This window comes from Arvicanthis niloticus, chromosome 6, assembly GCF_011762505.2.
Source record: "Arvicanthis niloticus isolate mArvNil1 chromosome 6, mArvNil1.pat.X, whole genome shotgun sequence".
Taxonomy (NCBI): domain Eukaryota; kingdom Metazoa; phylum Chordata; class Mammalia; order Rodentia; family Muridae; genus Arvicanthis; species Arvicanthis niloticus.
In genome coordinates, this window is record NC_047663.1 from 8,692,046 (window position 1) to 8,716,822 (window position 24,777).

At 49.8% G+C, this 24,777-nt stretch overlaps 1 protein-coding gene across 2 annotated transcripts in view; it reads left to right on the plus strand.

Annotated features, from left to right (window-relative positions):
- Positions 1-24,777, plus strand: part of Sdk2 (sidekick cell adhesion molecule 2) — a 274,696-nt gene that overhangs the window by 238,892 nt on the left and 11,027 nt on the right. For both annotated transcript variants that reach the window (XM_034507500.2, XM_076935522.1), the window contains 8 exons: positions 5,557-5,743; positions 8,959-9,096; positions 12,113-12,274; positions 15,162-15,287; positions 19,307-19,471; positions 20,603-20,743; positions 21,028-21,166; positions 22,812-22,938. In XM_034507500.2, the coding sequence (XP_034363391.1) occupies positions 5,557-5,743; positions 8,959-9,096; positions 12,113-12,274; positions 15,162-15,287; positions 19,307-19,471; positions 20,603-20,743; positions 21,028-21,166; positions 22,812-22,938 (1,185 nt within the window). The remainder of the gene's footprint in view (positions 1-5,556; positions 5,744-8,958; positions 9,097-12,112; positions 12,275-15,161; positions 15,288-19,306; positions 19,472-20,602; positions 20,744-21,027; positions 21,167-22,811; positions 22,939-24,777) is intronic.

Consider the following 24,777-nt stretch of genomic DNA (forward strand, 5'->3'; position numbering starts at 1 on the left):
TCAACCGTACAGGCTGCATGAGACTGTGTCAGTAACTAAAGAAACAAACCAGGGCTCAGAAAACAGCTAAGGGGAGAACAATTGTTTACCGTGCGCAAGGCCCCAGGTTTCATTCCAGCATTGCCTCCCTCCCTCAACAACAACAAACTGGGGTTGCCATGATTGTATGAGGCAGCGAAGTCCCTCATGGTCTCTTCAGTTTCCCAGCTCAGTGCTCTACTGGGAATGAAGTGAGAGAGAAGGGCAGGGAGAGGGGAGTGTCAGAAACAGCTATAGCTGGCTGGCTGTTCCCACTGGCGGATTCATCCTGTTCAGGATCATGGCTATGGGAGGGAAACGTTGGGCCAGCGTGAACAAGAGACATTTTCCTGTTGTTATTCCCTAGGAGGGTGTGTTGTGATAACTGCTTACAGAGCCCTCACATAACATCGGGTGTTCGCAGCTATAAGACACTTTGTGTCTCAAGACAGTATGAGATTCACAGGAGAAGGATGCAGGCTCACGGGCCTCTAAGTGGCAAGATTTCCCTGCTTTGAAAGCAAAATAATGCTCCATTGTAAACGCACAAACGCTGTACGTTCATCTGCTCACCCACTGATACTGTTAGAAGAGGTCGTTTGTTTCTCTTTGTTTTTGAGACAGGGTCTTAAATTAGCTCAGCGTGGTTTTATACTAGCTATGTCCTGGAGGGTGACCTTGAACTTGTGACTGTTAGCCTCCAAGTGCAGGATGACAGGTGTACCATAGAGTGCCTGGATTTTCTACATCGTGCCTATTGTGGTTCTTACTACGGCGTAACATGGGAGTGTAAATATCTTCTTCAAGATCCTGATTTTAATACTTTTGGATGCATTCCCAGAAATGAGATTGCTGGATCATATGGTAATTCTATTTTTAATGTTCTTTGAAGAACTCCAGACTGTTTCCCACGGTAGCTACGCCATTTTACATTTCCAGTGATGGCACAGGAGGCTTCAAGTTTCTTGCCAGAGGGCTGGCTGTCTTCTTCTTTTTCTAAGAGTTATTTATTATTTATTTTATGTATATGAGTACACCGTAGCTGTCTTCAGACACACCAAAAGAGAACACCAGATTTTATTATAGATGGTTGTGAGCCACCACGTGGTTGGTAGGAATTGAACTCAGGACTTCTGGAAGAGCAGTCAGTGCTCTTAACAGCTGAGCCATCTCTCCAGCCCCAGGCTAATAACAACCACTGCTGTAGATGCCATGGGACAGGCTTTTACAATTTGTTTTGAGACAGGGTCTCATATATAACCCAGAGTGGTCTTGAATTCACTGTGTTTCTACCAGTGACATTTAACTTCTGACCCTCTTGCTTCCACTACCCCAGTGCTGTCTCAAAAATAAAAGTGGAAGACCATGGGCATTCCAGTACCGATCCAAACATGGCGGCACGAACCTTTCATTCAGGCGCTTAGAAAGCTGAGGCAGGGCCACAAAGTGAGTTCCAGGCCTTCCTGAGGGAAAGTGAGCCTATCTCAAAGAAACAAAAATAGCCAAAAGAGTTTCAGGCACTTAAGGATGAACCTGTCCGTCCCTGGATCTAACCTGCAGCATGCTAGCCATGCCCAATAAGACCTGTGTGTACCTGAAACACATAAGTTGAACCTTGCTCTTAAAGGTCCTTATTGTGCATCAGAAAAGGTAACCTGTGGGTCAGAGATTTAACATAATTAGAAGCATTTGTTTAAAGGCTTTTGTTCCAATTATAATCCTGTAGTTTTCACCATAAATGCCCAGTACAGGAAAAGGATATTCCCTTTACCACGTGTCAAGCATGGCAGCTCCTGCTTCTACCTTATCAGCGATTATGCCTATTTACCTACACACACAACACCTCCTGATCCATTCTATAATATTATTTATCCAAGCCGGGCGGTGGTGGCGCACGCCTTTAATCCCAGCACTTGGGAGGCAGAGGCAGGTGGATTTCTGAGTTCGAGGCCAGCCTGGTCTACAGAGTGAGTTCCAGGACAGCCAGGGCTACACAGAGAAACCCTGTCTCGAAAAACCAAAAAAAAAAAAAAAAAACCTAATATTATTTATCCAATAAGGGCAGGGGGGGATAAGCCCATACCCAAATATATAGGTTTTTCTTATTCTTTCTCGGTCATTATGTCCACTATATACTATGTTATAAACACATAGTATATATGTTTCAATAATTTCTTAATCACTGTGCTTAAAATCTATGTTAATAAATTGTTATTTTTATTGAAAAATTAAAAAAAAACAAAGAGAGATGACCGTTGGAGTTGACGGGTGCCAATCAGCTTGGCTTGACAGTGGTCTACAGTGGGTAGGTCTGAAAACACCAGAGGCCTCGGGCAGGAAGAAAGACCCAAGATAGGAGTTTATGAGCCCTTAACACAGTAAACCAGGGTAAACAGAAGCTGCTTAAGCTGACCCTGTTTGCTGTAAAAGATAAGGTGCAAATTTGAGTTACTTAACAACGGGGCCTGGGAACGGAAACCGAGCCCGAGAATTGCTGTTGGAGTTTGGCCTTTATGGTGAATGTTTAAGAAGTAATGGTATAACTGCCCTCATAGTATATAAACTACCCTCATCTATAATTTGGGGTTCCCTCTTGCCTGTGAGCAGAGGGGCCCCAGTGCACCGGCCACTATCAATTCATCAATTTATCAATAAACCTCATGCAATTGCAGCAAGTCCCGTCCATGAGTATCTCTGGGGGAGCACGTCCCATGGTTTTAGATCTTTAAAATCCAACAACACATCTGTTGGCCTATGTATCAACCATGGGTCAGGTGTGATTCTAGGTGCCTGGGACACAAAGGAGCCAGATGGACCGGGGTGCCTGCCCTCTGGAGCCCACAGACTGGGTTCAGTACATGCGCACTTCCCCATGAGTGGGCGCTCCACCAATCAATCATGTCACCTTGGGGACCAGGATCCAGACTCAGCCCCCACTGTCCCTTTTACTGTGAATCCTCAGCTAACAAAGGTCTACTGACAGCAAGCAGGCACCCTGCTTCTGTGTGTCCTCCACCTTGACACTGCCCTGCCCAAGGGCATGGCCCCAGCCATTGACCCTGTCTCCCCAGCAACACCTCACATTTCCTCTAGGGCCCATCACAGGCAGGCCCTAGAGGCATTCTGAAATTTGTTTCTTCTTTGGTTCATTATTTAGTATTTGTATATGTTTATGCGCTTGTCTGCGTGACTTCGTGTGCACCACAGGGACCCAAGGAGGCCAGAAGCGGGCATCAGATCTCCTAAACTGGACTTCTAGAAGGTTCTGAGCCACTAGATGGGTGCTGGGAACCGAACCCAGGACTTCTTCAAGAGCAGTGAGTGCTCTTAACCACTGAGCCATCTCTCCAGTCCCTTATCTCCTTTTTTTAAAAATGATTTATTTATTTTGTATATCTTGTGTGATATACATGTTATAAACAGTTATAGGCAGATATGAGCTGCCATGTGGATGCTGGGACTTGAACCCGAATCCTCTGCAAAGCAGTCAGTGCTCTTAACCACTGAGCCATCTCTCCAGCCCCTTGTCTCCTTTTCTAATGCCCTTTCCTCCAGTAAAAAGACCAAGCAAGGACATGAGATGTGAACAAAACCAAGAGGTTAGGGCTTGCTTGGTCTCTTTACTGGAGGATTCAAAGGCTTCTTCCATGAGACAGGGACATCACTAAATGGTAAAGTGCTTGCTGACAGTTTGCTGTGCTCTGGTGATACAGGGGCATGAGACAGTATGGTAAAACTCGGACTCAATCTTCAGCCGAAGGAGCAAGACCTGGAAGTCAGGAAGAAGGGGAGAGAGGGGAAGAAAGAAATCAAAGACAATCACCTACAGTCTCCACCCCTCTCAAGCTGCCCCTCTATTCTCTTCTTCAAACCCCACTCCAAATATGCTCTCATCCTCCCCTGCACCTCCAAATCTCACCCCGCTAAGGCTGCTGATAAATCTGCCCTGTTCTTGGTCAACCGGACACAGGCTTCACCCACCACTGTGCCTTACACAGTTGAGACATGACATTCTCCTGCCTGTTTCTCCTCACACGGCCCATCACCCCTCCTCGGCCTCCTTTGCCGGTCCAGCTCCCCCTGCATTTCAACAGAGGCCCCAGGAATCCGTCTATCCCTCTCCTCAGGCTAGAAGATTCCAGCAGTTCTCTGGCTGTCCTCGCCAAGCTGTTGACGCTCAGGGGGTGTGCAGAGCTGTAGAACTAGCCTCAAGCTCTAACCCAAGGAATCCAGGAGAGTTCATTGTGGCGGTTGTGTTCTCATAGTCACTGGATGAGTGGGTGATTTTATGAATGAAGACCTCAACTCCTCATATAAAAAGAATTTTTAAAAAGCGGAAGCAAGGCTATAGAGAAGCAAATCTTTTGTAGTAACAAGATGTCCTAACTGCCTTTGCACAAGCTGGGGGCGGACACTTTTATTAGCTCTTTCCCACTTTTATTGGTACTGAGGAAACACCAATAGCATTCAGAACCCTCTTTGGCCAGAAGATGGCGCCAAATGATCTCCAATCCTGTACAAGGTTTGGGATGCCAGGATATAGAGTCCCAGCTCAAGTTATTAATGTAGTTTGAAAATCTTCTATGTGTGTTTTAAAGTACTAACCATGTTCGTTATAGAGTGTCTGGAGGCTCCACGAAGCTCCTGCTGTGCTGAGGACCTAAAATCCTCCACAAACATGCACCAATACTTTTAGAAGCTAACCAGTCCTTACTGTCTGTAGCCTTCTTGCTCACCCCGGAAAGCCGGTGTCCTTAAGCCCTCTGCAGCTATGAGAGAAATTATGTCTAGCCGAGCGTCATGCCTAGCAAATGGTGCCATCAGAATTCAGCCACGAACCAAATGTCACCTTTGTCCAGCCTTTCCCCTGCAGCAGACTTTGCAGACCTTGATCCACAGGTATCAGGTTGGATTGCGTCTAACCACCGCCCGGAACTTTACAGCGGGAGTTTTTTACAGGAGCATTGGCAGCTGAGGCTGCTACTGTGGCACACGGGGCATGGCTGAGGTTCTCTGCTCCTCAGCAGTGCCCTGGCATTGCCAAGCTGCTGGCCCTTGTGCCCCACACAGCGAAGCAGAGCCCAGGATTGTTCTCGCCTCTCCTGCTGGTGAGACACAGATTCCTATTCTGAGGCTGACATGTCTGTGTTAAATGTGACAGATACCAACGACAGAGAAACAAGAAACATGGGGGATGAGGCTTACAGTTGAGCAGAGGATGGGTGTTGGCTACTAAAAGGAAAGTTCCAGAATCCTTCTTAAATAGCTCTTAGCTACTTCCATATTGTTTTCCTGGTTGAAAGCAGAGGTGTCACCGGGCAGTGGTGGTGCAGACCTTTAATCCCAGCACTTGGGAGGCAGAGGCAGGCAGATTCCTGAGTTCGAGGCCAGCCTGGTCTACAGAGTGAGTTCCAGGACAGTCAGGGCTACACAGAGAAACCCTGTCTCAAAAAACAAAAAAGCAGAGGTGTCTTTGAACCCTGAGATGGGCAGAGGCAGAGGGGGAGCCTCTCATCCCACAATCATTGCTTCCCACAGATTTATTTCTGGGAAGTCCAGCGGAGGAACCTCACGGAGAGGGTGAAGACTCTCTTCCTGGCTGAGAATAGCGTGAAACTCAAGAACCTGACGGGCTACACAGCCTACATGGTCAGCGTGGCGGCCTTCAACGCTGCAGGGGATGGGCCACGGAGCACCCCAACCCAGGGCCAGACTCAGCAAGCAGGTAGGGAGAAGCCTTTGGGGGGGGGGTCAGTTTGTGGGAACAAACTGGTGTCCACGCCTGGTGTCCGAGCTATCTCATGCAGCCGGGCAACTGGATTCGGACACCCAGGCCCCACTTCTGGATGCCCTATGGAAAGAGAACCCAGTCTGCAAAGAAGGCTCTATGTGTCCAGAAAAAAAGAAAGAAAGAAAGAAAGAAAGAAAGAAAGAAAGAAAGAAAGAAAGTGTCACTGGGAGCCTTGAGAAAGTCCCCAGATCTCACCTAGCCTGTTCTGCCCACCTTACCTCAGACTTTGGGACACTCCCCTGTTTGGCTTCCTCCTTTCTTCTGTCTCTTTGCCTTTGTTCATCCCACCCCACATTCATTGTGTTCTGTGAGCCCACAGTTTTGCTTCATGCTGGTGATGAAACAATGATTTAAAAAAAAAAAAAAAAAAAAAGACAATGAGTCTATGTCCTGGTGAGGACCACGGGACGGGGCGTAAACAAGCACGGATGAGCTGGCTGGGGGTACAGGGAGCTAAGAGGAACAGGGTGTAGTTCATTTTGGACAGATCTGGCCAAGATGGCTACACCTGAACAACTGAGCTTTGAACCAGAGGAGACCAGCTGTGGGAAGTTCTGGAGACAAGCAGGAAGCAGGATTCCTGTCAGAAGGACCAGCAGGTGCAGAGGCTTAAAGGCTGGAGGGGATTAGAGGAACAGAACCCAGTAGCTGACAAGAGTGGAGTGACACCCGAGTCCCTAAGGGTCTGAAAACAGATTTGTGTTCAGTGTGATGGGGAGACACAGAAGGGTTTGAGTGGCTAAGAATTAGAACTCGGGCTGGCTCAGTGGTTGAGAGCACTGGCTGCTCTTCTAAAAGACCCAGGCTCAATTCCCAGCACCCATGTGGTAACTCATAACTGCCTGTAACTGCAGTTTCAGGAAATCGGATACCCTCACATAGACATGCATGCAGGCAAAACACCAATGCACATGAAATAAAAAATAAATAAATAAATAGGATTTTAAAAGGAACTAGATCTTTTTATGTTTTGAAAACCTGGCTCTGCCTTCTGGGCTGACAGTCCGTGGAGAGAGCCAACAGAGAGAGGTGGGGACTAGACCCAGGCAGGATGGAGGAAGGAGAGAGGGTAGAGGTGTCCTGAGGTGTCTGTCCAAAGCCATTTTTTTTTTTGTCAGTGTCACACTGGGTTGCCCTAGAAGTCCCAGGGAGTGAGCAGTGAGTGTCTTCTCTGTTTAACAACAGGGCCTAGAGGTCCCCCAGAAAACATGCTTTTTGTTCATGATCCCCTGGTAGTCACAAGGCAGATGCTGGAACCAAAGCAGATCTGAGAGAATTCAGGAGCTTTTGTTTCTTTCTTTTTTTCTTTTTCTTTTCTTTTCTTTTTTTTTTTTTTTCCATGTGTCAACCTTCCAAAGCCATGAGTTTCACATCTGCAGATTCAACCAACCAAGAAAGGAAAATATTCCCCAAAATTGCTTCTGCCTGGGCACGGCGGCACAGACCTGTAATCTAAGCACTTAAGGGTGAAGCCGGGAAGGGCAAGAGCTCAAAAGTCAGGGCTGGAGAAATGGCTCAGCAGTTCCAACCACTGCTGCCCCGTTCCATTTCCAGAACCTGCACTAAGTGTCTCGAAGCTACCTATAGCCTCAATTCCAGGGGACCCAACCCCTTTTTTTCTCACCTCCATGGGCATGTGCGCTCATATGACAGACACACATGCACATAAGTAACAACCATGTAGTAAATAGATACAATACTATTCACATTGTATCAGCAATTGGAAGTAACCTAGAAATGAGTTAACACGTTTGGGAAAGGCTAGATAAGATCTTACTGGTACCTCACTTGCCTAGCCTGAGAGAGATGCCCTGGGTTTAATTGCCAACACCACAGATAAGAGGGAGGGGGCCGCCCCTAGCTTATATGCCAGAATGGCATTTTATATGAAACAAGCATCCTCAGATTTTTGTTAGAATGAATCACCCGTTAGTACAGCCTCCTGTCCTGGCCCCCAGAAAGAGGTTTTCCAAGCCTGATACCTTCCTTACTGTGGCCCCCACTAGTCTTAAGGAGCTGTAGAAAGCAAACTGCCAGAGACAGTTCATAACCAGGATCCTCTCTGGGACAAGACCCCACTCCAGGGAAGCCTTTCCCTCCACTGGCTCCCCCAGTCAGCCAGAGGCTGAGCTTGGGGTGTGCTAGACTATCCATCTGCCTGCCTGCCCATCTTGACGACACTTCATCAGTGTCACTGGTCAGATATGAGCCCCCCTCCCCAGGAGTCTAGAAGCTTCCGGGTCTGTAGCAGGACAGAATGTCCTGTCCCACGTCCTTCTAACCCCCTAGTGTGTTGAGGGGGAGGGCAGGAAAGGACCCTGAGTTCACCTCCCTCCTTCAAAGACAGCCAGGAGATGGAGCCGGAAGCTGTCAAGATTAGTTCTGGCCTGGTGGGAGGCAGCACTGGACAATAATAGCCTGGCCATCCACCCAACCAGATTGGGACGCTGGGGGGGTGGAGGCTGGGGGTGCTTCCTGTCTTGCCTGTATGCCCTCCCATTTCCCAGCCCCACCCCACCCCCACACACACCAGAATCTTCCATCCTTGTGTTTTCAGAGTTACCCCAGGGGTCTCAGAACAAGAAAACATCTCTTCCAGAGGATCTGGCTGTCCTCGGTCTGGCTCCTGCTGGCAGCTTGATGTCTCTATGCAAGCCCTGTAACCCAGAGGCGAAAGGAAGGCCATGTCTCCGGAGTTCTGAGTCTCCATTAGCGCCCACTCTGTATATGAGGCCAAGGCACCCCACCCACTCTAGCAGGGTGCTGAAAAACACACCCCATGGTGGCAAGAAATGGTCTTGCCCCCACAGTGACCTTCAGGGGTCATCCATTGTAATGCAGTAACTGGTCCCTAGCTATTAGCCAGGGCTCTGAGCCACCCAGGAGGGAGTCCAGATTCTCCATCTTTAAGGTGGTCTTTCTCCCAGTGCCAGAGTCTCTGCTCTTAGAGAGCTAGTGATGGCAAAGAAGGAGGAGAGATTTCAACGGCCTTAGCTGACCTTTCCTGCCTTCTTCTTGTGCCTAGCCTCATTCTCTCTTCCTCCCGGGCATGGACCCAAGAGCTCCTGCTTGTTGCTTAGAGCCCGACCTGAGGCTTTGCCCTTACACAGAAAGAGAAAAACAAAAAGCCCTTTGCTGTCTCTCCACAGCCCCCAGTGCCCCAGGCTCGGTCAAGTTCAGCGAGCTGACCACTACCTCAGTGAATGTGTCCTGGGATGCCCCACAGTTCCCCAACGGTCCTCTGGAGGGCTACCGGCTGGTGTATGAACCTTGCACCCCAGTGGATGGTAAGTGGGGATCGATCTCCCACGTGGCCTGGACTCTCCCTTTTCAAGGACTGGTTTACACCCAGAGACCATGAACACTCCTCAGCAGTTAGGTGTGGTGAGAATCTTCCTGTCTTATAAATGGGGAGAGTGACCCAGGGAAGGGGTGTTTCTGAGAGAAAAGCATCTGAAGGCAAAGTCAAAACAGCATCATTGGGCTGCCGTCTCCTGTGCCCGCAGAGACCTGTAACATGGACATCCTGTTCCATAAACTGAATCAAGAAGAGAGAGAGGGAATCCAAGCAAAACATAGTTGCCCCAAGAATAGACAAGACCCCAAAGAAAAGAGTCCTCTGGTGTTCTCATGTTATCCTGGCTCCCTTCCAAACCTCAGAGTTCTCAGCACACTCCCTTTGGAGGGTCAGGGACCTTTTAGCAATCTAATCAAAGCCTGGAAGCCATTTCCCCCAGGAAGATGTGTGACACTCTTGCTCTGAAAATGACTGTCCTAACCCAGGTCACCTGCACTGTCTTCAGACCATTCTCTCCCTCTCCACCTCCGCCCTTCCCAGACTCCCCATCAGACCCTGATCCTCTTTGGGGCTCCCAGAAGGGGTTGGACTGGCAGCCCTGCCTGTTGGCATCAGGTACCTGCCAGCTTCCTCACACAATGCAGCCCAATGCCAGCGGACAGGACCAAGCCAGGGGTGAGCATTAGACCCCAGAAGTCACCACTGTTTTATCTTTTATTTACGAGAACTTACAGGCAAGGAAAGGGCCGGGCTCTTCAATGGCTGGGTCTACTTATAACAAGGCACAGAGATAAGACTGACTTAGAAGTGACACCCTGGTGGCAGGAAGTGACCACTTCTGCGTCACACACACACACACACACACACACACACACACACACACACACGCCTCTTAGCACTGGAGCCTGGTAAGAACAAGGGTCAGAGGCTGGGAACATTAGGCAGCTTCTGTTCTTGGTCAGTGGTGGGAACAACGGTCCTCAGTCTTTCTTGCTACCGCTTGAGTGCCAGCAGCCCATCCTGCAAGCTGGGCTGTGTCAGAACCAAAAGGGAGGGAGGGCCTGGAAAGAGATGCAAGCAGGAACAGGGCCAGTGATCAAGAAGACAAGATGCAGGGGACCTAGACAGGTTCTTGTCTGAGTGGTTTTTACCTGGCCTATCCAGAGACCTCCCACTTTGAGAAATGGAGTCCTTGGCCTCTTGTGATCTTACTCCATCAGGGTCTAGACTCTGTGTCCTTATAGGTTCCTGAGTAAGGTCTCCATGGAGACTACACCACAGCTCTGCAGCAGCCCAGCAGCTCCCCCATATTCTTATAGAGAAAGCCAAGGTCTAGGCCAGGAAGGGGTTTGCTCAGTATCAAAGAGTGAAAGGGGTTAGAGATGAGGCTCCATTGAGACAGCGGTTGCCTGGCATGCACAGAATCCTGGGTCCCATTCCTAGCACCACATAAGCTAGCCATGGTGGCCCACGCCCATAATTCCAGCCCTCAGGAAGTGGAGGCAGGGAGATGGGCGTTCAGGGAGTTCCTTAGCTATACAGGAAGTTTGAGACCAATTTGCATTACTAGAGACCCTGTCTTAGAAATAAATATGGCTTAGAGCTATGGCTTAGCAGTTTAGGGTTCTGGCTGCCATTACACAGAGCCAATTCCAAGCACCCACACGGCAGCTCATTACTGCGTATAACTCCAGTTCTAGGGAATTCAATACCCTCTTTGGCCTCCTTGGGCACCAGGAATGCAGGTGGTACCCAGACATACATGGAAGCAAAATATCCACTGCTCCACTCTTCTCCCTCCTGGGCTGGATGATGGATTACTAGCATCTAAGGAAAAGAAGGAAAAAAAAAAAAAAAATGCCAGACAGTCGTGGCACATGCCTTTAGTCCTAGCACCTCAGCGGCCAGAGGCAGGTAGATCTCTTGAGTTCAAAGCCAGTCTGGTCTACAGAGAAAGTTCCATAACAGCCAGGGCCACAGAGAAGCTCTGTCTCAAAAAAAAAAAAAAAAAAAAAAAAAAAAAAAAAAAAAAAGAGTAAAATAAATACATAAATGAATAAATTTAAGTAAATGAAGTAGTTACTATGTGTTTGGTGCTCTCTCCTTTTCTGTGAACCTCCATTTCCTTATTAGGGATGCTTCTGACCCACTGGCTTGTTGGAAGAATAAACTGACCAGATTTTATATATATACACACATATATTCATATACATATATACATATATGTGTGTATATATAAATATATAAATATGTGTGTATATATATGCACATTCAAGGGAATTTATACACACACACACAAACACACATACACAAGGACAAGTTTAAGGGCTACAGCAGGTTCTGTGGTGACTAGTAGACATCTTCTATAAGAGAACAAAACCTGGTCCTGACTCTCAGGGAGACTCTGGGCTTGGGAAAGTACAGAGCACCCAGAACCACCTTGTGGAAGCCCTCATCCCTGTCCCTGGCTGCCATAACCCGAGGTGCTGGAGCTTCATCCCTAAAAGCCACGTGGTTACAGATGATGGGGCCCCTGGAGCTGGGCTTTCATTGGCCAAGAAGAGCACAGAGGTGGAACTGGGGCTGGGGTGGGGTTTAGAGTAGTCACCAGGTGCCATCCAGCGCCAATGCTGGAGGTATCTCCACAGACGTCCCAACCCAGCTGTCTGAATGTCACATTCTGTGAGACGTTGGCATGGGGATGGGCTGATGGGTGGTATAGCAGTGAGAGAGAATGGAGACTTTGTGGCTGTTCCGGGATGGGCAGGCAGGACATAGCTTTCCTCTGGGTACTTTGACCAGGGAGCATTTTTTTTTTCCCTGAGCTCTTTCTCAGAGCCATGTTCCTGACACAGCGTTGGCAGCCTGTGGGCTTGAGTGACAGCTCGACTGATTTCAAGAGATGGAGACCACATACCATCACCTCCTCCCAGTAGCTGCCAGTGGCCTTGGTGGCCCTGTTCCCACCAGCTGCTGCAGCCCCTACTCACAGTTTTTCCCCACAGGGGTCAGCAAGATTGTGACCGTGGACGTGAAGGGGAACAGCCCACTGTGGCTAAAAGTGAAGGATCTGGCCGAGGGCATGACCTATCGTTTCCGAATCAAAGCCAAGACCTTCACCTACGGGCCTGAGATTGAAGCCAACATTACTACGGGCCCTGGGGAAGGTAAGAGAGGTGTCTCAATGTCCTGTGCACGACATCCTCCAAGTAAGAGAGACCCAGGAGGTTTACAGATAGTTCTGAAGAGACTGGGAAGCAGAGAGCTTATTACTCCTCTATCTCCTGCCCCAAGGCTCCTCCCTCCCTCCCTCTCCCTCTTTTTGACTCCTCCTCCCTCACTGTCCCCTCTCTGGGCTCCACTCTTGTCCTCATCCTAGGCTTGGTTAGTAGCATCTAAGTCCTTGGGCTATTCCTGCCCAAGACTGGACTGACCCAGACTCTCTCGCCACGCAGGCCCATATACACATCCCAGGCTGTCGCAGGGTCTGCCCCAATATAGAGCCCAGGTTGGCCTGCTACTTATGGTCCTCAGGCCTCAGTCGCTCAAGTGCCGGCTTTTCAAGGGTGAGCTACTACAACTGAGGAGTTTTCCATTGCTCCTTCTTTCCTTCCTCTCTCACCCTCAGCCTTTGTCACCTCAGCCCCTGTCACCTTTGTCCAGGAAGGAGGCAGCCTGGCAGGTGTCCAAACCTCCATCCTGGCCAGAACCACCTCCCTGTACCTCCCCCTCTCCCACCCAGCAGAGGCTCTTAGAACAGGGTGCAGAAGAAGTCCTCCCCAGCTCTTGTCCAGTTGTAGGCTCCCTGGGTGGACACAGAGCTTCTGATTTCCATGAGATGCAGTCATCTCCTCTAACAATGACACTGGCACCTCCAGTAACTCCCTGACACACAGGCAACCCCCTGGCATCCAGGCCTGCCTTCCCCAACACCCAACACCTCTTTTTCCGTTTTCAAGACAGGGTTTCTCTGTGTAGCCCTGGCTGCCCTAAAACTCACTCTGTAGACCAGGCTGGCCTTGAACTCGGAGATCCTCCTGCCTCTGCCTCTCTGCCTCCCTGCCTCCCAGAGACCTATGTCACCAGTTTTCCCAGCTGCTTTTACAGATAGAAAGAAGACCACTTTGTACTTGCATATCAATGTTCCGCCCTTAAAGTCCCACCCTAATCCTTTCTGTCACTGCCCCTGGTCTCTGTCACTTCCCACTCTCCATCCAGGACCCTGAGGCGATCAGGGTTTAGTCTCCACAGGCCCTGTCATGGGTTCAGGTTTTCCCATTCTGAACATACAAACCACCTCCTAAGCAACCCTGCCACCCGCACCCTCTCGAGGAAGAATCCAGCCAGGCCAAGCCCAACTTCCTCCCCAAGGCCATCTCCTCCCCCTCCTGGTCTCAGCACCAGCAGCAGACAGTGAACTTCCTCCAGAGTATGGGCCAGAAGAAGAAAAGGCCTGGAGAGCCCAGGCTCTCTTGACTTCTACTGGCTTGTGGGCTTGTCACCCCATGTCTCAATCAGTAAGATCCTGATGTGCACGACCGGGGAGGCTGCTGTCCCAGCTCTTGCAGCTCTGCTTCTCCATTGAGACTTCCTGGGATTTAAAGGCTAGAAGAGAGCTGGCAAGTATCAGGTCACCTGAACACAGCCTATTAAAGAGTTCCAGCTTGAAGTTTGTGGCACAGGATAGGGAAGATGTCAGATGAGAAGTAGAGGAGGGATGGAGGATACCAAGAAAGAAAACCAACCTTACCCGGGAGGGATCTGCAAGAGACAACAGCAGTCCAGCTGTCCTCGGCTCACCAGAAAAGCCAGTGGTAGCTCTTTTCTCTGTCCTGAGCAATACAGAGTGAAAAGTAGGGACTCCAAAGGCCACCCCAGCCTGCACCCTACTCTCAGGTCATGTCTCCCCTTCATGAGCTGCACGCAGGATGCTCCTTAGAGGAGGGAAAGAGAGGGAAACTGAGGCTCTCCAAAACTGACGTCAGGAGTGGATATGGGAACCTGGCAATGTGGTATCCAGCTGTGCATGAAGTCTCTGGCCTCCTGTCTGAGTTAAACGGCTCTCTCCCGGGTCCCAGAGAGTTTTGGTGAGATATCAGAGTTGTATTCTCTTCCTATCAGGTATCCAGAGACCATCAATCAGTCTGCACACATGCACACACACTGCTGCCTCAGCCTCTGGTACTATGAGCAGATAGGAAGTATCTACCGTATACTAGGCTCTAGGGATGGTTAGCATCATGTCTACGGGAGACACACTCGGCGGAGACCACACACAGCAGGAATCTCCAGGAAGAGACAAGGCTTGTACTGGTACACTCCCAGTGAAGTGTTTGAGATGCCGCATAGAGAGATGCCTGGCCCAGTCGTCTGTCAACACAAGCCGCCTCCTGTCTGCAATTCCACCCTCCCTCTCTGATATCTCAGCCTGCAAGACACACCTTCTGCCAGGTTCTCCTCCTTAGGCTTCCTAGGGATGAAGCCTGCTCTCTCCACACCTAGCCTCACGGCACATGCACATGGGGGTAGCAGATTTCAAGTAAGAGACAGGAAGGGCATTATCCCATGCCAGGCAAGGAAATGTTGAAGGGACCTTCACCCCCTCAAACAGACCTCCATCCCTGGGCACACCGTACCATCAGTCTGAACACCTCTGCTGCCTGCTGTGGTATCTCCTTTCAGGATTTCCTTCCACAAGGCCCTTGCAGATGGGCAAATTGAGGCACCCCTGAAGGGTTCCATGAGTGGATCATGTCATAATTTCTGGCTGGTCCTACATGCCTTCATCCTCTGTCTCGGCTCTAGAACCTACCCCGTGTCTTGCCCTGGGATTCAGAATGTGGGGTGTGGGAATAGCTGAAAGAGACAGTAGTCACATCCTGGCAGGCCTGGCCCAAGATATACTCTTTGGACACAGTATTTGCAGGAGGTCCTGGAGGCTCTGCGTCTAGAGTTGATCTGGTTGTCCAGCCCCCTGCCACCAGCACAGGTTGTTGTAAACGGAGGGCAGTCTTGGTTCCACAGACACCCGCATATACTATGGGATGTTTGCAGGTGCCCCAGGACCACCAGGAGTGCCAATCATCGTTCGGTACAGCTCAGCCATTGCCATCCACTGGTCCAGCGGAGATCCTGGCAAAGGACCCATCACACGCTACGTAATAGAGGCCAGGCCCTCAGGTATGCTGTGCCCAGGCTGGGCTATCTTCCCTCTATGGCCCACACCCTGCCCTGCTCCCATCCTTTCCCTTGGGCTTGTTTCTATCCTCCATCCATGAAGCACCTGTATGAACCAACTAAGGCTAAAGATTGTTTAAGAAGCCAGAGGAAGGGCTGGGCAGTCAAGTGTGCAGGCATGAGGACCCGATTTCAGGACCCCCATAAAAAAGTCATATCTGGTGGTGCACATCTATAACACCAGCACAGGGCAAGGCCCTAGAGTTTGCTGGCTAGAATTGGCAAATTCTAGTTTCAGTGAGACTCTGCCTCAAGAAATACAGTAGAGAGAAATTAACAAGACACTCAACATCCCCCTCTGACCTCCACACACAAATGCAGGCACCTGCACGCGTGCACACACACACACACTGACGTGCTCGCTCATGCATGCACGCCCATGAAGAGCATGAAGCCAGAAAAGCAAGGTTTGGCTCATGTTAGCTCAATGCCCATGTCCTGCTTGTGACTCACTTTGTCATCCTACCGACCTCTCCTGTCAAGCCTGAAATCGAATCACAAGAACTTCCAAAGTCACCGGGCCCTGAGCAGCTGATAAGTCACTCCTGAGGGGGCTGCTCTCCCGCTCTTGTTTCACTATCGGCCTGCACCTGCTTCCCCGGGCTCCAGCTCCCAGCTCCGTTACTGGGCAAGCTCCAGCTTCCTCTGTTGCTAGGTTTCCAAGCTAATCAGAGGAGCCCAAGTCAGCCAAGAGCTAAAGGCTTGATCTTTGTATTCTGAGGATCTGTGCCTAGGCGATAGAAGTTGAGAAAGATAAGTCTTTGCTGCCCAAATGAGAATTATAGTCAGAGGTAGTTGACGTGTGTGTGTGTGTGTGTGTGTGTGTGTGTGTGTGTGTGTGTGTGTGTATGCAGATGGAGGCCTAAAGTCAGCCTCCGGTGTAATTCCTCAGATGCCTGTCCACCTTGTTCTATGAGACAGAATCTCTCACTGGCCTGGAACTCACCAAATTAAGCTAGGCTGGCTGGCCAGCGAGCCCCGGAGATCATCCTGTCTCCCTAGCAGTGAGCCCCCAATTGCTTGCCACTGTGCTCATGTCTTTAAAAATAAAGATTAAAAACCTGGGTTCTAGAGGATCAAACTCTGATCTTCATGCTTACAAAAGAAGTGGTTTGCTGTCTGACCCATTTCCCCTGTAATACTTCTTCTGGAGAATTGAACCACCCCACCACAGACTGTACATTCCTCAGGGTGGCTGGGTCACCCCAATAACAAAGAGTTAATTATTCCGGGAGGTCCTAGAAGCCACCACCACCCACCACTGCCCTAATCTCACGCTAACCATCACACCACGGTAGCTACATGTGTAGCAAACTCAGATGCACCATGTTGCCCACACTGCAGGTGGTGCCGGCTCTCCCACTACTCCAGATGGCAGATGGTCCCTCCCTGGACCTCCAGTGCCAGCTGTTGAGTTGGCCCAAAGGCCTCTGCATGCATCTCCTCACCGAGGCCTGTGCCTGCTTATTCCACCAAAGCCTGCCAACCTGGTGCCAGGCTGTGGAATGTTGGCCCAGGACCTCAGCCTGTTGCTTTTCCAGTGTTTCCTGGGAGGCCCAGCATGAGCCACCGCCCTTCCAAGTTTGAGGGTTGTGGCATGGGGCACGCAGGTGGACCGGAGGAAGGACTGAGCCAGCACTATTCCATGACAGACCGACAAGGGCCAAAGCCAGCAGTTCCAGGGAGAACCAGACAGTGGGAAAGAGGGGCAAGTGAACCCTGGGGATGCTAAGACAACCCTTAAACCTGTTGGAAAGTGAGCTGCTTTTCAGAGATGGGTGTCGCCCTTCCTCTGGGCTGCCTTCCCCCTCTTTTATCCTCCCTCCATGCTTACAAGCTCCTCATGACAAAATAAGCCTGCCTTGCTGTGCTTCATGCTACACAGACTAAGCTAGATATACCTATTTCTTCGAGCCATTGAGATCTCAGGCAGAGCAGAGGGAGGGAGGGGTTCACTCTGGGGACTGACTGGGCCTGTGAACTGGCTCCCACATCTGCTGACTCTAGAGATAGAGGCCACTGAGGGACATTCTAGCAGCTTCTGGCTTGGTCTCACTACCCAGACCTCATCCTTTGTTTGTGTGAGGTACAGTGAAGGGGGAATGGGTATAAAGAACAGGCAGGAGATCTCAGCCTCTAGAAAGCAGCAGCAGGACTCTCCATAAGCTATTAGCAGACATCATTTGCACTCACCGCTTTCCTGGGTACCCTGAGGAAACTCAATGCCAAGAGTCGGGTAACTCGGCAGAAAATGCCACTACTGATAGCTATGTCACTGTGACCTTGGCAAGATGAGTTAAGCTCTCTGAGCCTTGTCTTATCTGTCAAACGGGAGAAGAAGTTCTTACCCCTGCTGTTGTTACAGCACACACACACACCCCACACACACACACATCAGGTTGTATGACACAGGACTGTCAGCTGCTGTGGGAGAGGCCTCACTGTTACAGTAATCACATGAGGATCTGAGCCCCACGGTAGCCCAAGGAACAAAGTGTTGAGCTACACATTGACCTGCATGATAATACTATGAGAAACGCAGGGAAAAAGTCCAAGCTCCTTGAGTTAACACACGCTGAGGAGGTGTCCAAGCTAAGTGCTAATGTATAAGGGGACAATGACAAGCCACACGTGACCCTTAAAGATTTCACAGCCTCGAAGGAGGGAGAGAGCTGGGAGATTAAACAGAAAGATAATTGGGTAACTGGATGGGCTGGCATAACGAAAGGGGCTGAGGCAGGGGATTGTGAGTGCCAGATCAGCTTGGACTACAAAATGAAACCCTGTCTCAAAAAAATTTAAATTAGAGAGCTGAAAAGATGGCTCAGCAGTTAAGGGGACTGACTGCTCTTCCAGAGGACTGGGGTTCAAATCCCAGCACCCATGTGGCTGCTCACGACTGTCTGTAACTCCAAGATCTGACACTTTCACACAGACATACATGCAGGCAAAGCACTAATACACATAAAATAAAGGTAACTTTTAAAAATGTAAATAATGTAGGTGATAACCAACTGTATATTCAACAATACTGATGATGAAGCAGGAAAGATGACTCACTGGGTAAATTGCTTGCTACCCAAGCATGAGGACCTGAGTTTATGTCCCTAGTATCCATATAAGAGCTGAGGGAAAATCTGTGACCCCAGTACTGGGAGGTGGAGACAGGTGTGGATCCCCATGGTCTATAGCCAGCCAGTCTAGCCAATTTTTGAGCTCAAGATTTGATGACAGAAGCCTGTCTCAAAAACTGAAGTGGAGATGGAGCAAGAGCCCCCAAGCATGGCTACATGTTTAGGCACATGCTTTTGTGCACATGTGCATGCGCGTGCGCGCACACACACATAGACACACAGACACATGCATGTACACATGCACACAAACATACACATACATACATACACACACACACACAGACACACACATGCACACTACCATCTGTGGCTCAGGACTCAAGGCCTTCTGGGAGGATCTCCGAACAGACAGACCTCATGCAGGCTTCTGTAAGTTGGCAGGGTCTATGATGGGGAGCATTTTGGATTTTTTTATTATTATTATTATTATTATTTTAGGTCTGACTGTATATTCCAGGCTGGCCTCAAACTTGATATTTTCCATCTTTGACCTTCAGAGTGCTAAGATCACAGGCATGTCGATGTTAGAGCTTTTCTGATTAACGTCTTCAGCCTGTATCAGCTTGGTTGTTAAAGACTTTACTGCATGGTGCATTTTTTAAAATGTTTCACAGATGTTTTCATTTTAAAGAAAAGATTTAGAGGCACACCCTCCCAGAAAGTGTCTGTCTCTAAGACCTCCACAAGACCCTCCTAAGAGCCAGGCTCAGGCATGTGTTGAGCCACTGATTAGGTGGGACCCACACTTAGGGGGTTGCAGCTAGAACCATATCAGGTGGGATCTGAGGTTCCTCCACCTCACAGTGCCTCCTCTCTATGCTCCTGCAGATGAGGGGCTCTGGGACATCCTCATCAAGGATATCCCCAAGGAGGTGACTTCCTATACGTTCAGCATGGACATCCTGAAGCCAGGCGTAAGCTACGACTTCCGCGTCATCGCCGTCAATGACTACGGCTTTGGCACTCCCAGCAGCCCCTCCCAGTCTGTGCCAGGTACCAACCTGTAGGGTGACAGGTCAGAGAGTCCATGGAAGAGCTGGTGACATGCTGGGAGGGTGAGGGTGTGGGGAGAGAAGGCAGACATTGGGCAGCAGAAATATCAAGGTGGTCATACAAATGTACTGTCCCTCAGTTTCTCTTACCCTGAGTTCTGGGCTAGAGCTTCAAGAGAAGTTGCCATCCAGGCCATAAACCATGGTTCCATGGAAGCCATCTCACTCTACCCCCAACAGACAACACCTAAGTGGGCCATGGATTAACACTGGTGGCCTCTAAGACCCTACTGGGTAGCACCTAGGTGGGCCATGTTCACTGTCCCACCCTCCCCCTTTCTTCATCCCTCCCATCCATCTTAGGGCTCACACAGGGAACTAGGTCTACACCTATGGCCCTTCTCAGTAACTGACCACTTTAAATAGGAAGGCAGAAATTCAGCTCAAAATTTCACTTCTGCTCTCTGCTTGGGCATTAGCAACCTGGTTCCTTTTCCACCCACATACTGCTCCTGTGCCCAGATAGATAGCACCAAATTATGAAATACAAAGAGTCTGAGATGAAAATAAACTTTGTTAGCTTTCTGCTAACAAAGCAGAAAGCTTTGTTTGTTGGTTGTTTGTTTTCTGTAAAACAAATAAACAACAAAAAAATCATTCACTATAACTTTGAGAAAAAGTTCTCTCAGGCTTCATAAAGGCCAGAGAAGCATCTCCCCACACATAAATTAGATTCTGTCTATCAAAGTCTTTTTTTCCAAAGGCAAGAGAGCAGAAACAGACAGACAGACAGACAGACAGACAGACAGACAGACAGACAGACAAAAGCAGCTAACATACTGCTACTCTCCCTTCTTGATCCCCTGGCAGACATCATTCATCGATCCCAGTACTCCTTCTCAATCCCAGGGAATTTTCAATCAACTAAACCATAAAACTCTTCTTAAAATGGCCCTCCAGACAAACCTTTGCCAGCAGATCAAAGCTGGAACTTTTAGAGTGCACAGACCTCCCCCCCCCCCACTTACTGATAATGCCTATGAGCAGGCAGCGGGACCCCAGATGGACTAGGAAGGCTTGCAGGCAGGAGAGTATTGAGCATCCAGGTCCTGACACTGTACCCCTGTTGCAGCCCAGAAAGCCAGCCCCTTTTATGAGGAATGGTGGTTCTTGGTGGTCATTGCCCTTGTGGGTCTCATCTTCATCCTGCTTCTGGTCTTTGTACTCATCATCCGAGGTCAGAGCAAGAAGTACTCCAAGAAGACAGATGCAGGTAAGCAACCCTGCATCCTCCTACCCTCTCCATGGCAGGCTTGACTCCTGAGGGTCTCCCTTATGTTGAGGGCTGGGAAGATCTCTTTCCTAGCAATGTACCCTCTCAGACAGGGAAGCCAGGAGTTCCTCCACACAGCCCTGGGCTCTACTCTGGGTCTTAATACTAACAAGCAAAAAAAGGGAGCACCCAGGCTAAGTGGGAGAATGGAACTGGGAAGGAATGGCTGTGTGGTCTGATGGGCACTAATCTTCCGCCCATCTCCCACAACCCTTTGCCCTCAGGAGGGAATACCAAGTCAGGCGCGCTCGGCCACGGGGAGATGCTGAGTTTGGATGAAAGCAGTTTCCCGGCTCTGGAACTCAACAACCGGCGGCTGTCCGTAAAGAACTCCTTCTGCAGGAAGAACGGCTTGTACACCAGGTACTGTGTCTGCATGTAGAGACAGAGGACAGAGACTTGAGGGCCGCACACCAGCGTCCAGCAGTGATGGCTGGGAACATGGGAGCATGGAACATGTCATGCCCGTGTGGCCTTCCCCTTCCCTGGGAAATAGCATCCAAGATTCATGCCCGGCAAAGCTCAACAGAAGGTCATGTGGGACCCCCAGCAAGATACTTAGGCGTTTGTGTTTGTCTCACCAGACCCAATCACAGTTTAGAGAATATTAGAAAATCCACGAGGAGGTGGATACTAAGAGTCTCTGCCAATAGCTGCAGAGTTCAGAAACATACGGCATTGTGGAAACCAACCAACAGTTGTTTGCAGTCAGTAGTACTAGTAGCTGGTCTTGCAGATGGCCATACACCCCAGAGGTGAGCTGGATCCATCTGAGGCACCTATTGCCTATCTCTCTTTTTAGCAAGGAAAGAGTGAAAACTTCTTCCCTGGCCTTGGCTTACTTTTGTTGGAGTAAAGGCTACCATCTTTCAGCCTCTGGAAGCAGTTAGCATGGAAAGGCCTTCAAGTATCACTCTTAAGTCCCCGGGTTTGATCCCCAGCACTGTGAAAACTGGGTGTGTTGGGACATCCCTGTAATCCTGGCAGGTTCTTGAGAGGCAGAGCCATGAGGATCAGGACTGAAAGGTCAGCCCTGAATTCCATAGCGTTTGAGGCCAGACTGCATCAAATGGGGTCCTTTCTCAAAAGCCCAAAGCAATGAAAAAAGTAGAGGCCATTTTGGTGGGAGCCAACTGCCATTCCTGACTTCTTTCTGACACCAGTCTCTCCTGGATGTTCTTCCCTGAAGCCACCAGGCTGCCCATTCTCAAGGACCACGGATGCTCCTGGGGCAGTCCTCCTCTGATAGGATTGGGCAGTTTTATGCTCCCAAAAGCTCAAGGGAGGTTGAGGCTACAGCCAAAGAGACTCCTGTCTCCAGCCTCAGTGTATTGACATTCAGGGTTCAGTGGAGGCAGCAGGCTGGGGAGGGGAGTGGGGGTGAGCGGGCAACCTCTTTGAGCGAATTCACAAAGCTTCTCTCTGTCTCCTCTTGCAGGGATAAGCCATGTGTACTTCTCCAAGGGGGCGGAGGGGAAGGCTGAGGGCAGAGCAGGCAGGCTCTCATCCCTCGCCAATCCAGGCTTCCAAAGAAAGAAGCATTTGAAGCTGTGGTTAAACTCATCCAAGCCTGGCATCTCTGCCATAGCCCCGCTGAGCAGGCTCCTAGGCCTGCCACAGGGAACAAGGGGGCATTTCACCCATAGCCCCACCTCCCCTTGTCCTCCTTCCCCTCCTACTCATAGGACACACACATAGAGGCCTGCATGTTCTATGCCCCCATGGGAATGAGAAAAATCTCACTTTCACCAAGCCAGATTCAAGCTGAACTGCTCTCAGTAATGTTTGTGTATACATGTATGTGCCCAAGCACATAGACACACGTTCCATTTACCCTGTGTTTTCAAGGACTTCTCCTCCCCCTCTAACCACCCCCCTGCCCCGTTCTCTAAGGCCCAGGCTGACACAGTGTGGTCACAAGGAGGAGCCCAGGGCGGAGGGGCTGTGGCCCGCATTCCTCCAGACTTCTCTGAGGCTACCTGTCAACCTCACTCCCTTCTCTCCCTAGGTCCCCTCCCAGGCCCAGTCCAGGTAGCCTACATTACTCTGATGAAGATGTCACCAAGTACAATGACCTCATCCCAGCTGAGAGCAGCAGTCTGACTGAGAAGCCCTCGGAGATCTCTGATTCCCAGGTGAGGGGCACGAGGACCCAAGCCTAAACAGGTGGTGGCTGCTACCAAATGTGGGTGAAGGGATGAACAGCATCCCATCACACAGCCAGCCTCCTCCTCCTCCTCCTCCTCCTCATCCTCATCCTCCTCATCCTCATCCTCATCCTCATCCTCCTCTTTTCTTTCCTTCCTTGACTATGGGAGAGCAAAGTGGGTGGAGAAGCTAACCAGAAGTCATTTATGGGTCAGCCACCACCACCTCTGAGCCCTGCTCAGAGTTTGCCCCAGAGTGAATGGGGTCTGGATCATAGGAAGCCTCCATGAGAGCGTGGACCTTTACAGTTATCAGACCCCCTCCATTGCCCAGGTTCCCAGTAACTCGGACTCCTGGAGGAACCTTGCAGCTCAGTGGATGGGTACTTACCTAGCATAGTAGAATCCTGGGGTTCAGTCTCAACAGCTCAGTGGATGGGTACTTACCTAGCATAGTAGAATCCTGGGGTTCAGTCTCAACAGCTCAGTGGATGGGTACTTACCTAGCATAGTAGAATCCTGGGGTTCAGTCTCAACAGCTCAGTGGATGGGTACTTACCTAGCATAGTAGAATCCTGGGGTTCAGTCTCAACAGCTCAGTGGATGAGTACTTACCTACCATTTGGGAGACTCATGGTTCAATCTCAGCAGCATTTACACCAGCCACAACCATAATCCTGGCACTGGGGGAGATGGAGCCGGAAATCCAAGGTCATCCTGGAGTTCACTCAAGTACAACAGCCTGGAATTATAGTTCCTTAGTTTCAGGGCCAGATGCTACACTGTGCCTGCCCATAGAGTTGCGTCTAAACCTTGTTTCTACCCTATCCCAAAGCCTTGCCTATGAGACTTTCTAGAAAAGTCTTCTCCTCTGTACAGTAAGCCATCTAAGAGAACCAAACATTCATCATTCCTCTGAAATAACTTGTGGAGTTTCTAGAAGAAGGAGGAGGAAGAGGAAGCAGAGGAGGAGGAGGAGGGAGAAGAAGAAGAAGAGGAAGAGGAAGAGGAAGAGGAAGAGGAAGAGGAAGAAGAAGAAGAAGAAGAAGAAGAAGAAGAAGAAGAAGAAGAAGAAGAAGAAGAAGAAGAAGAAGAAGAAATAATCAAATCCACCTTTACAGACTAAAGGCAGTATGCGCTCTAGACACTAAAATTATTCCCATCCTGCTCAACACTCCTACCCACATCACACCCTCCCAACCCCCACACAGCTTTGTACACACATTCAGATGATAGTCCTATCTCTCCAGAGGGCTGTTGTGGGGGATGTGTTCATGTGAAAGATAGCACTCGGCTGTGTGATATGATGCCTAAGACCTCCATGGAGTCCACTCTGTCTCTTAGTGACTCTGACTGGGAGGGTCTTTAGTAGCCCTTCACACACACACACACACAAACACACAAGGCAGATAACATGGTACATGCACTGAGCAAGATGAAGTTGAACCATGTGGTACCTGGCTCCTCAGAGACTCGGGAAAAGGCACAAAGTGGGAATTGGGTCTTTCAGCTATAACAGTGTTATTGAAAACCAAACATTTGGCTTTAGGACTACCACAGAGAACCCAGATTCCAGGTTCACTAGGACCCTAGCATCTCAGAGATGGACCCTGGGAAGACACTGAGAAGATACTGGTGTGAGTGGGATTCTATATTGTCATTAAAGTGCTTGCCTAGCTGTTGGTTAAGTAGCCACATCCCAGAGCTCTTAAGTGTCACCAAAGGGACCCCAGGCAGGCAGCTTCACCACTCTGTAATTACCAGGAACTCAGGACCCTAATTCTAGATGGCTTTCTTCTGCACTCCTAGACTTGTTGACCATGAGAA